At 41.2% G+C, this 13,730-nt stretch overlaps 1 protein-coding gene across 7 annotated transcripts in view; it reads right to left on the reverse strand.

The window, feature by feature from the left end:
* The window catches only part of LOC128584185 (general transcription factor IIH subunit 2), a 102,988-nt gene that overhangs the window by 41,962 nt on the left and 47,296 nt on the right, over positions 1–13,730 (reverse strand). Inside the window, exon 17 of one of the 7 annotated variants that reach the window (XM_053589226.1) lies at positions 8,253–8,651. The exons of the other annotated variants lie outside the window; for them this stretch is intronic. Coding sequence (XP_053445201.1) covers positions 8,626–8,651 — 26 coding nt within the window. The 3' untranslated portion in view covers positions 8,253–8,625. Of the gene's footprint in view, positions 1–8,252; positions 8,652–13,730 lie in introns of those variants that run through there. 7 annotated transcript variants of the gene reach the window in all.

The raw sequence follows: 13,730 nt of genomic DNA on the forward strand, positions 1-13,730 counted from the left end.
TGCTAAGAGAATATACCATCACAATAACAAAGATAAGGGTGACCACAACAGTCACAAGAAATATACCAGAAACAACACCCAATCCCATCAGCTTTGGACATTACAACACAGCTGGGCTTAACCATGTAAGGTAAAAAACATCCCCACCCAACAGCAGGAAGGTGCATCATCCACATTGGTCAAGAACAGAAAGGAGATGAGACAACATGGCAAGGATGGAGAAGCCAGAGGAGAGAGAAGGAGAGACCCAAAGAGACCCCAGTTCCACTGTCCGCAGGGACCAGGGCCCTCTCCTGCTCCTTCTGGAGTGGAAGGAACTGTCACTTGCTGATTATGACACAGAAACCCCAGGGCCACAGTCTGCCGGGACATGTGCCTATCTTAACCCCTGTAACTTTAATCAATTTTGCTGCTTGCTGCTTCAAAACTGCCTCTTGCTTTCATTCTTCGATGGATGGAGACAATACAAGAACCAAGAAATTCAACAGCCAATAATACAGTCACCTCATCGCTCAGGAAATTACAAGGGTTTTTGGAGCTCTGTGCCAGGAATAGCATGAAGACCAAATACATACTTATTATATCACAATATCACAGCTTACTACCTGCCAGGCACAATTCTAAGCACTTTACATATTTCCACTTAATTTAACAGCCCAGATAAGTTATTATTACCTCCATATTACAGATGAGGAAACTCAGGTACCCAGGGATCAAGATTAACAGGCAATCTGGCTAGAGTTTGCACTTTTGGCCACTGTTACGCTGTCATAAGGGCTACGTTTTAAGGAAAGGTGGATTCAGGGGACCTAGAAGGCTCATTTCCACTCCGTTTGGTGGTTTAGCAAATTATTTACTAAGGCTTTCTATTACCAGCAGCATTAATTAGCATGTGAACTCCTCTGGCTAAATTCTAGTCCCACAAGGCAATTTCTCCAACAAAGACGTTGTTAGTAGTTGACCAAGTATTTTCTGGTCCCCTTCTAACTTTTGTATTAATATGTACAACTGTCATAGTGCCAGTGTTCTTTCAAAGCACATTTCATGATGCTTCCAGATATTCCCAGCCCAGCAATTCTTTTTATAGGACATTCAGAGTTTAGGGTAACTTATTACACTGCTGACTCTTCTGCTTGTAAACTTTCCCTCAGTAAGCCCCTTCATCAATAATGTTGCTATGTCTGTGCCCAATAAACATTATATTTATTTTAGCACTTTCTGGATTTCGTTAACCTTATAAATTGGATTTTTTTTTTTTTTTAAAACAGAGTCTCACTCTGTCACCCTTGGTAGAGGTAGAGTGCTATGGCATCACAGCTCACAGTAACTTCAAACTCTTAGGCTCAAGTGATTCTCTTGCCTCAGCCTCCCAAGCAGCTGGGACTACAGGCACCCTCCACAAAGCCTGGCTATTTTGTGTTGTTGTCATTGTTGGTTAGCTGGCTCCGGACGGGTTCAAACGCGCCAACTTTGGTGTATGTGACTGGTGCCGTAACCACTGTGCTATGGGTGCTGAGCCTGGATTTTTTTTTTTTATTTACTATTCTGTTTTCTAAATATTCACTGATGATGTACAGGACTCCTGCTGGTCTATTTTTAATATATGGTTGTGAATCTCCTTGGATTTGCTAAGAAGATATTTGTATTATCTGATATTATGGCAGCTTTATCTTTTACATTATTTCATTTTCTTGTTTTGTTGTATTGATTATACCTTCTAAGATAATAGTGATAACAGAGGTCCTAAGAATTCTTGGTTTTGGTATAAATTCTTCTATAAGTTTGAATACAGTCACCCCATCGCTCAGGAAATTACAAGGGTTTTGGAGTTCTGTGCCAGGAATAGGATGTTTATTATATATGTTTTAATATATATATTTATATATATAAGAAATATGATGTTTATTGTATATTTTTAGTAAAAGGGAACTTCCCTTTTACTTCTAGTCACAGTGAAAACTTCATAGACTGGCCTGGTGGCACAAACCTAATAGTCTTAGCCACTTTGGCCACTGAGACAGGAGGAATATTTGAGCTCAGGAGTTCAAGGCTGTAGTGAGCTGATTACGCAACTGCACTCCAGCCTGGACAACAGAGCAAGACCCTGCCTCTAAAAAAAGAAAGAAAACTTTTCATAAGCCTTAATTGGAAATATCCAAATATCATAGCTATATGGCAGGAAGGGAAGAAGTCCGCAAGGGAAATAAATTAAAATACTGGGTAGCAGGAATGGATTAACAAACTGTGATACACACACACACACACAAAATGGAGCACTACTCAGCCCTAAAAAAGATGGAGACTTTACATCTTTTGTATTAATGTGGATAGAGTTGAAACACATTCTTCTTAGTAAAGTATCATAAGAATGGAGAAGCAAGAATCTGACGTACTTGATACTAATATAACGCCAGTAGATGATTTAATACAGGACCACATAAGAGGAAAACTCAAATCAGGTGGGGTCGAGAGAATGAGGGAGCAGGAAGAGGGTAAGGGGAAGGAGAATGGGTGTGCTCCCACTTAATGGGCACAGTGTTAGGGTATATGGCACACCTCTTCAGGGCAGGACACAAATATAAAAGGGTCTGTACCTAACAAATGCAAACATTATGGTTGGGCACAGTGGCTCACACCTGTAATCCCAGCACTTAGGAGGCCAAGGTGCGTGGATTGCCTGAGCTCACATGTTCGAGACCAGCCTGAGCAAGAGTAAGAGCCCATCTCTAAAAATAGCCAGGCATTGTGAAGGATGCCTGTAGTCCCAGCTACTTGGGTGTCTGAGGGAAGAGAATTGCTTGACTCCAGGGGTTTGAGGTTGCTGTGAGCTATGACACCACCGCACTCTACCAAGGGTGACAAAGTGAGACTCTGTCTCAAAAAAAAAAGAAAAACAAATGTAAACATTGTAACCTAATTCCTTGTACCCTTAAATTAACCCAAAACAATAAAAATAAGCAAAATAAAATACTGGGTAGCCAAAAACAAACAAGCAAACACTCACAGATATCTACCACCCGACCCAAACAAGGGATTTGGTGTTTTGAGTTTTATAGTAATTTTTTTTTTTTTTTTTTTTTTGAGACAGAGCCTCAAGCTGTCGCCCTGGGTAGAGTACTGTGGCATCACAGCTCACAGGAACCTCCAACTTCTGGGCTTAAGAGATTCTCCTGCCTCCGCCTCCCAAGTAGCTGGGACTACAGGCGGCCGCCACAATGCCTGGCTATTTTTTGGTTGCAGCCATCATTGTCTGGCAGGCCCGGGTTGGATTTGAACCTGCCAGCTCAGGCATACGTGGCTGGTGCCTTAGCCACTTCAGCCACAGGCGCCAAGCCAGTAATAATTTTTTAACTACTTTTTTAGCCAAAAAGTATACACACACAGGGCAGCATTTTAAATTTTAGCCATTATAGGGCATATGTATGTATCTCACTGTAGACTTAATTTAATGCCTCATTGGTCATTCATGTACATCTTCTTTGGTAATTAAATCTTTTATCTGTTTTTTTTTGCAGTTTTTGGCCAGGGCTAGGTTTGAACCAGCCACCTCTGGTATATGGGGCCGGTGCCCTACTCCTTTGAGCCACAGGCACTGCCAATCTTTTATCCATTTATAATTGGGTTATTATATTGAATTATAAGATTTCCTTATATGTTTTGGACACAGTCCTTTGCTGGATATTTATAATGCAAAGATATTCTCTCAAGTCTGCAACTTGTCTTTTCATGTTCTTTTTGTCTTTCCTTTTTTTTTTTTTGAGACAGAGTCTCATTATGTCATTCTTGGTAGAGTGCTGTGGCATCACAGGTCACAGCAACCTCAAACTCTTGGGCTTAAGCAATTTTCTTGCCTCAGCCTCCCTAGTAGCTGGGACTACAGGCACCCGCCACAACGCCAGGCTATTTTTTTGTTGTAGTTGCCATTGTTTTTGGCAGGCCCTGGCCAGGTGCAAACCAGCCAGCCCCAGTACATGTGGCTGATGCCCTAGCCACTGAGCTATAGGTGCCGAGCCAATGTCTTTTCATTTTCTTAATTGCATCTTTGGAAAATCAGAATTTTTTAATTTTGATGAAATCCAATTTCAGTATTTCTTTTATGATTGATGCTTTCTGGGTCCTAAGAAATCATTGCCTACTTTAAAATTGTGAAAATGTTCTAAAAATTAACATTTGCATTATTCAATACCTGCTGTTGGTTGAGGATGTGGAGCAACTAGAATGCTCATATACTGCTTACGGGAATGCAAAATGGTACAATTTCTTTGGGAAAACAGTTCAGTTGCATCAGGGTAAGCTAAGTATATACTTACCGTTCGATTTAGCTATTCCAGTACAAACACACAAAGGTTTATACAAGAATGTTCATAATAACTTTATTCATAATAAACAGAAAATCAGAAACTACCCAATGTCCACTGACGATAAGCAAATGAATAAACCAAGTACCCATACAATAGAATACAGGTAGTAAAATGGAGCAAACTATTGATATGCAACAACACGAATAAATCTTAAAAACATCATGATAAGCCAAAGAAGCCATATATACCACATGATTTGACTTATAAGATTTATATATAACAGGAAAAATTAATCTATAGTGATGGAAAAAAACATCAATGTTACCAGGTGCTGGAAATCCTAGGGAGTACTGACTACAAGTGATGAAATGTTGTTTCTTGATAACAGTGGTCATTGCACACGTACACACAAAGGTGTGGAATTACTTAAAATGGAAGCATTTTATTGTATGTTAATTATAATTCAGTAAAATTGATTTTAAAAAATTCAGAGTACATATACTATATACAAATAAATACACTAATGTTTACAGAGAGTCCAAAGAAAGGAAAGAATAATTCCATGTCTTGGATTTGTTTTCTGAAAAGCTACCTGGGTTAATTTTTAAGTTCAGTAGAATTCTATTATCAAGCCTTGTTTTTAAGTTACCTAAGTATCTCTGTAATAGGATTAGAAGCAGTGGTTCTCATCTTTAGCATTTATTATAACCACCTGGAGGATTCTTTGCAGCAAAGATTACCAGGCATACCCCAGAGTTCCCAGTTCAGTAGGTGTGTGACAGGGCCCAAGAATCTGCATTTCTAGTGAGCTCTCAGGTGATGCTGATGCTACTGGTCTAAGCACTGCATTTAGAATCACTGGTTATAGAGATCCTTAAGAGAGCCCTCCTGCCTCCAAAGAGTCAATTTTTAATGCCTAAAACCTGAACCAAATTATCCCTTAAAAGGTATATATCCCAGGAAAAGTATTAACAACTGAAAATTAAAAGATTATCTGCCCTAATGATAAAAGGCAGAAAAGACAGGTTAGGCCAAAGTTTATAAACTGGCAGCCTGAAGATAAGTTTCATTTAGCCTGCTTTTTTTTTTTTTTTAAATTAGATGTCAATGTTTAAAACTTGAGAGTGAGCAGGCATAGAGGTTCCTGCTTGTAATCCTAGCACTTATAGGGAGGCAGGAAGACTGATTGAGGCCAATTTGAGACCTAGTTTGAGCCTAGCCAACATGGTGACACCCTGTCTCTTAAAAGAAACAAGCCAAAACAAAAAAAAAGTCAAAACACAAAAAAAAATTGGGAAAAATCACTTTAAAAATCCAGTCCTTAGGCGGCGCCCATAGCTTAGTGGGTAGGGCACTGGCCATATACACCAAGGCTGGTGGGTTAGAACCCAGCCTGGGCCAGCTAAACAATGACAACTGCAACAACAAAAAAAATAGCTAGGCATTATGGTGGGCACCTGTAGTCCCAGCTACTTGGGAGGCTGAGGCAAGAGAATTGCATAAGCCCAAGAGTTGGAGGTTGCTGTGAGCTGTGACGCTACGGCACTCTACTGAGGGCGACATAGTGAGACTATGTCTCAAAAAAAAAAAAAAAATTCAGTCCTTAGCCTGGGCATGGTGGCTCACACCTGTAATCCTAGCACTCTGGGAGGCCAAGGCAGGTGGATTACAACTCAGGAGTTAGAAGCCAGCTTGAGCAAGGGCAAGACCCCGTCTCTAAAAATAGCTGGGCAATGTGGTGGCACCTATAGTTCCCAGCTACTTGGGAGGCTGAGGCAAGAGAATCACTTGAACACAAGAGTCTGAGATTGCTGTGAGTTATGGCGCCATGGCACCCTATTCAGGGCAACAAAGTGAGACTCTGTCTGTAAATAAATAAATATCCTATCCTTTAGTTTCTCTTTAAGTATCAAAATATATGGCTCTAGAGGTCCTCCATTCTCACAAGGAAAACACAGGCTGGGGCTAAATAATGGTTACCTCACCTAAAACACTTTTTTGACTAAGAAATGCATATGTATAAATTCAAAGGTACAAAAGGATGACAGTGAGAACATCTCCTTACTATCTCTGGACTGCAGCACCTCTGAAGCTGCCTCCCTTAGCTGGGACGAGTGCTCTCCACGCACTACCACTCTGCCCCTTCCACTGATGAGCGTTACCTGCACAGCCCCTCCAGACATCTGTCGCTCAGCACCTCCTCTGCATGCTAACTTGGCATATTGTTAGCACTTTCCCACAGATTTCTTCACAGGCGTCTTTTCAGACTGGGAGGTTCACAGATCCATGAGGCTAGGATTTACATCCTCTTTTTATTTATTTTTTTTGAGCCAGAGTCTTACTATGCTGCCGAGTAGAGTGCTGTGACGTCACAGCTCACAGCAACCTCAAACCCTTGGGCTTAAGCGATTCTCTTGCCTCAGCCTCCCTAGTAGCTAGGACTACAGGCGCCCGCCACAACTCCCGGCTATTTTTTTGTTGCAGTTGTCATTGTTGGTTAGCTGGCCCGGGCTGGGCTTGAACCTGCCAGCTTCGGTGCATGTGGCTGGCGCCGCCAAGCCTACATCCTCTTTTTAGTATCTATAGCCCTAATGTCCAGGATCCTATCAGATTTATAGCAGATGTACAAGGTCTGCTGAGTGAATTAATGAATGATCAAGTTGTGTATTGTTTCTAAGATCCTGGTCTGAGGTATGACTAAAACAGTAATTCAGGTGAAATCAAGAATTTAAATCCCGGGCGGCACCTGTGGCTCAGTGAGCAGGGCGCCGGCCCCATATACCGAGGGTGGCCGGTTCAAACCCATCCCCGGCCAAACTGCAACAAAAAAACAGCCGGGCGTTGTGGTGGGTGCCTGTAGTCCCAGCTACTCGGGAGGCTGAGGCAGGAGAATTGCCTAAGCCCAGGAGTTGGAGGTTGCTGTGAGCTGTGTGACACCACGGCACTCTATCGAGGGCAATAAAGTAAAACTCTGTCTCTACAAAAAAAAAAGAATCTAAATCCCATAAAGACCGCAGCATCTTATAATATCTCTCCCCAGAACAGAATTAGATAACCTGGAAATAATGAATCCTTTGGCCCTATAGAATGGGCCCCACAAGGGGTCTTAGGGCATTTCTCAGACCACTTCCTAGAAAATGTGACAATCTCCTATGCCCTTTTCTTCCTTACTATGGGCCCCAAGGACTCAAACTTTGTGTCCTTTCTTCTAAACTCAGCCACCCACCAAAGGCCTCAGGACTGGGACCAACCCTCTTCCCAAGGGCTGGTTGTATTCTTTTTTTCTTCTTCATTTCTTTTTTTTTTTTTTTTTTTGAGCCAGAGTCTATGTCACCCTGGGTAGAGTGCCATGGTGTCACCATAGCTCACAGCAACCTTAAACTCTTGGTTTCAAGAGATCCTTCTGCCTCAGCCTCTTGAGTAGCTAGGACTATAGGTGCCGCAACAATGCCCAGTTTTTTCTATTTTTAGTAGAGACGGGGTCTCACTCTTGCTCAGGCTGTCTCTAACTCCTGACTTAAGCAATCTACCTTAGCCTCCCAGAGTGCTAGGATTATAGGTGTGAGCCACTGTGCCTGGCCTGGAGGTAGCCTTTCTTTTCACCACTCAGGAAACTATTTCATGTTACGAATTTGCCAACCAGTAGAGATACAAACAGCTGAACACAGACATGATCACAAACATGAGGAAGTTATGAAATACTGAGAAATCTTATAAAATCCTTACAGTTCTTCTTTCCTTCTGCCATTCTGGGCAGATGAACCCTTGGTGACCCCTAATTACTTCTTACATAACAGGCAGCATACCATATACCCTGAACTCTACACAGTGGTTCTCAACTTTCCTAATGTCGCGACCCTTTAATCCAGTTCCTCATGTTGTGGTGACCCCCAACCATGCAATGAAAATAATTATATGGTTGGGGGTCACCACAACATGAGGAACTGGATTAAAGGGTCGTGGCATTAGGAAGGTTGAGAACCACTGTTCTAAAGGATGCACTTAAGATAGAAGGAAAATGCTGCTAAATACATACAAGATACAAAAAGAAATGGACAGCCACAAGAGCAGTAAATGTGTGATTAAATCTTAATAAACATTGACTAGTTAAAACAATATTAATATTTATGAAATAGAATGAGTATTGGACACAAACTTCTAATGCCTCCTGAGATTCCCATGGCTGCTTCCTTCTTTCCAAAGGGGTTGCCTCCATCTACTTTGCACTGCTGCTACCTCTGTTTACCTTCTTGAACTGGCTGAAGTGCACCAAGCCTATTGGACTGGAGTTGCCCCTGTGCCTTCCAGAACTGGCTGCAATGCCTTATGACTGAGCATGAGATCTGGCTTCTACACAATAAATATAAATAAATACATAAATTATATGTAAATACATATAAATTTAATTTACACATTAAATATAAATGAACTAAATGCACTAGTTTTTCTTTTTTTACTAAATGCACTAGTTAAAAACAAACATTGTCAAGTAGAATAAAAAATATTAATTAAAAATATATGCATTTGGAAGTATTTAAAATAAATCTAGTTTTCATAATGAATTTTAAGTATTAAGGAGTTATCTTTTTGTTATCATTTGAAGTTTTTTGTCTGTTTCTTTGGGGGTTTTGAGACAGTCTCATTCTATTGCTTTGATGTAGTGGTATCATCATAACTCACTATAACCTTAAACTCCTAGGCTCAAAAGATCCTTCTGCCCCACACATATGTATCACCATGCTCAGCTAAATTTTTCAATTTTTGTGTGTGTGGGGGTAGACATGGGGTTTCACTATGTTGCTTAGGCTGGTCTCAAATTCCCCAGTTTAAGTGATCCTTCCATCTCAGCCTCCCAAAGTGCTAGTAGAGGTGGACTACTTGAGCTCACAGGTTTGAGACCAGCCTGAGAAAGAGCAAGACTTTGTCTTTACTAAAAATACAAAACACTGAGGCAAGTGGATCACTTGAGCCCAAGAGTTAGAAGTTGCTATGAGCTATGATGATGTACCCTTTTTATATCAGGTGCGTAGAGTGAGTCTCTAATACAGTTTTAGTAACATTACAAGATGTGACTACTCAAAGTCTTTCCTCTAAAGAATATTCTGACAGATTTAAAGGCATCTCCTGGAAGCCACTGGTATCTCTGTTGACAGAAGGAAGAAGATAGCAGTTAACCAGGTTGCCTACAGTTGAAATTTGTTTCCACATAAAGAGCCACTGGCTCTGGGCTCAGGATTCCTGAGGGAAACATCTAGTACTTCAGTTACATTGGGTCTTTGTGTGGGCATGTGCTTATTTAAAAAAATGCATATTCCTGAGCAGCGTCTGTGGCTCAAAGGAATACAGCGTTGGCCCCCAATGCCAGAGGTGGTGGGTTCAAACACAGGCGCGGCCAAAAACTGCAAAAAAAATTGCATATTCTCTCAGGGGCGGTGCCTGTGGCTCAGTAGGTGGGCGCCAGCCCCATATACCGAGGGTGGTGGATTCAAACCAGCCCTGGCCAAACTGCACCCAAAAAAAAAAAAAATAGCTGGGTGTTGTGGTAGGCGCCTGTAGTCCCAGCTACTCAGGAGGCTGAGGCAAGAGCCCAGCCTAAGCCCAGGAGTTGGAGGTTGCTGTGAGCTGTGTGATGCCACGGCACTCTACTGAGGGCGATAAAGTAAGACTCTGTCTCTATTAAAAAAAAAAAAAAAATGCATATTCCTGAGCACCCCTCAAGATTACTGAATACTCTCCAAGGTAGGATTACATTGTCTTTAGTTATAACACTCTTCACTAAGAATTCTTATTTATAAAACCACAAATTTTATAGCAAAGTGATCTAGAGGGACTCAAGCTTATAGATACAAGATAGACATACCTTTGCTATTAAAGAGGGATTTTTGAAGAGGAGGAAGCAGCCCTGAAGGAAACAGCTAAAAATTAACATAACAAAGTATAGAGCAGTCAAGCAGGAGAAAATTGGTATTTTAACATAGGGAGGAATGCCGCGTCCACGGCATATAGCCGTAGTGAGGCAGTGCTGTCCGCGTTACAGAACGATGGGAAGGTGGTTTGTACTCTCCGGAGCTTTGCCCTCAGCGCCCCCAGTATGCACAGCATCAGAAATGTTGCCTAGCATACTCAGTTACCCGCTTAAGTTTAAAGATTGTGGTGTCTACTCATGTGTTTGTCATCCTGTATCAGAAGTCTGTTTGTTCTGATAAATTGTCAATATGTACTTTCTTAAGAATGAGCACAATACACTACTAATCCAGATAGAGTACAGTCTTGTGAGCTGTTAAACTCAGTGGCACCAACAATGAGCACATAAAGATGTTTTCCCACCAGTGAGCTAAGACAATAAGCCCAAGGACATGAAATACAAATTATCTACATAAGTTACAAAGTCACTAAAACACATTCACTCACCATAAAGTCCTGTTCAGAACATCTTGTTTCACCAATTGTCACGCATAATAAAAATCAATAGGAAAAATAATACTTGTCAAGGAATTTACTCTAAATCAAAATTATAATTATCAATAACAGTAAGATCAAATAGTAAATGTAGAATTAGTCAAGCATTAACATAAAGAAGATGTCAAGCTGTTCTAAAAAAATAATAAGAAACTGAGATAGGAGAAAGCGGGCAGAGTTGACTAATAACCGCCACCCTCCGGAAGCGGAACGTTAAAACATAACATGATAAATCACACTTGTAAACGCAAAAATAACCCGCGCACGTAAGTAAAAAGATTGCATTATGTAAACTCTGTAAAAATGTATAAATACCAACATGTGTACCCAATAAATTTACAGCTACTTCCTTCATCACATGCTGTGTGGCAGTCTGTCATTTTTCCTGCGCCGACCTCTCAACTTTCCTCGTTCCTTCTCCCTGCACTCCCTCGGACTGAAGGCCACCGACAGGGCGGTCCGTTACAGGTGGCGCCCGAACAGGGACCTGAAGGACAGGCCACCGACTGAGCGGTCCGTTACAGGTGGCGCCTCGAACAGGGACCTGAAGGACAGGTAATCTTCTCTCTCTTTCTTTCTTTTTCAAGGTTGAGGGCGGCTCTTACCAGGGAGCTGCAGTCCCGCCGGTAAAGGCTGACCGGTTAAGTGTAAGCAATCACAGGATCCATGGGGCACGCATTAACTAAGGAAGAAAAAATCTTGAGTACTATGTTGCAGCGTTTGTTGGCAAAGAACGGGTTCAATGTGTCCCTCAAACGGTTGGAGGAGCTTATACATTTTCTTATTAAGCAAGGTACGGAGGAGCCGTACCAAGACTTTATTTCAAGGCTAGAAGAAGCCATTAACAGAATGCTCCCCCCGTCTGAGGGCACATCACTGTTGCTCAAACAGTTAGAAACATGCATGGATGCCTCACCAGCGATAGTCCAAAATATGGCCTATGCTGCAGCAATGCAAGGACAGAAATTCAGCGCCTATATTAAAAATACCTTCAATAGGGCGGCGCCTGTGGCTCAGTGAGTAGGGTGCCGGCCCCATATGCCGAGGGTGGCGGGTTCAAACCCAGCCCCGGCCAAACTGCAACAAAAAAATAGCCGGGCGTTGTGGTGGGTGCCTGTAGTCCCAGCTGCTCGGGAGGCTGAGGCAAGAGAATCGCGTGAGCCCAAGAGCTGGAGGTTGCTGTGAGCCGTGTGACGCCACGGCACTCTACCGAGGGCCATAAAGTGAGACTCTGTCTCTATAAAAAAAAAAAAAAAAAAAAAAAAAAAAAAAAATATACCTTCAATAAGGGAGGTAAGGAGCCGAGAGCTCCTGCTGACACTTGCTACAATTGTGGCAAGCCAGGTCACATGCAGAAGGACTGTAAACAGTCCCATGCCAATAAGCCGAGGGGGGAACCGCCCGGCTTATGCCCTCGTTGTAAGAAGGGGCGACATTGGAGAAATGAATGCAAATCAAAATTTCATAAGAATGGAACCCCCTTAAATAACAAGGGAGACACTGATCCTGAGGATCAGGACGTACAAAGATCAAAAAACTAGATAAGGGGCATTCTCCCAGCCCAGGCCCCAAGGGAGAGCAGGCTGTAGCTTGTAACACACAGCCTTTATCTACATTGAATCCTCAAGCCCCTGAATTTACTATTCATGACCTTTCACGGGGCACTCCTGAAAGTGCAGGTTTAAATTTAGCAAATGAAAAGAATGTCTTATTATCCAAATAGGACGGTGTTACTTTAATCCCCACTGCAATGAAAAGGCAACTTTTACCTGGAACGGTTGGAATTATAATTAGTAAAAGTTCAAATTATACTAAAAACTTTGAAGTTATTCCAGGAGTAGTTAACTCAGATTCGGAAAAGACAACGCAGAAGGAGGCGCCAGCAGCTGCTGCAAGATCTCACCCGCCGCTTGAAGAAAATGAAAGTACACTCGCCGATAGCAAACAAAACCACCGGGCACATTTCCACTGGCTCCAAGACAGCTGAAAAAGCCCAGCAGAAAAGGAAGCTGGGGGCCCCCCCTGCCCTTCGTGGGGCGGGCCTGCCTCCCAAGTGTTACAGCCCCCAGACAGCAGCACTGGCAGAATCCCAAGGGTGAGATTTAGAACCTTTATTATTGGCCCTTTGCCACTAGTAATTTGTATAAATAAGAAAAATATTTTTACAAACTGAATCTTTGTCAACGGATAAAATTCTTGCCTTTTAAACCTTCTAATTATCAGTTTAGCTGAGTGAATAAGTGACTTCATAGTAAACTAGGATCCTGTTTAGTGGAAAGTGAGTTTTTGAGAGTAAGAGAAATTAAACAGAAAGGAGAATGACATTGTGTAAAGAAAGAATCTTGTGTGATAAATTTTGTCCTGAAACAGAATAGTTATGTAAGAAAGTAAAAGACAGGGCAAAAGTTCAAGAAAGTTTAGAATGTTTGTAGATGGTCTGTACAGGTTAAATAAAACTCATAAAAGAAAATTTATGAAAGAATTTACATGTGATCCAGTTGACTATGTATTTCCTTTAAAATCTTTTAACTTGTAAAAATAACTAATTGTATTGCGTCCTTTAATATTCAACATGATAAACAAGTAAATGTTATGTTAATTATAAAAAAACCTTCTTATGTAATGTTACCTATAAATCTACAAAGCAATCCATAGTATAATAATACAGCATTACAAGTGTTAAAAACACTTAATGAATTAATTAGACCTAAAAAATTTGTAACAACTTTAATTTTAGGCATTGCAGCTTTAATTTCTATAATCACTACTTTTGCTGTAGCTACTACAGCTTTAGTGCAACAAATGCATACAATATACTATGTCAATACTCTTGACAATAATATAACTTTAACATTAATAACACAAGCTAATATAGATAATAAGCTTAAAACTAAATTAAATGTGTTAAAAAAGGTAGTCTTAACTTTAGGTCAGAACATTAAGTACATACAACAGAAACTACAAACAAAA

The sequence above is a fragment of the Nycticebus coucang genome, chromosome 1 (genome assembly GCF_027406575.1).
Source record: "Nycticebus coucang isolate mNycCou1 chromosome 1, mNycCou1.pri, whole genome shotgun sequence".
In the NCBI taxonomy this organism is placed as follows: domain Eukaryota; kingdom Metazoa; phylum Chordata; class Mammalia; order Primates; family Lorisidae; genus Nycticebus; species Nycticebus coucang.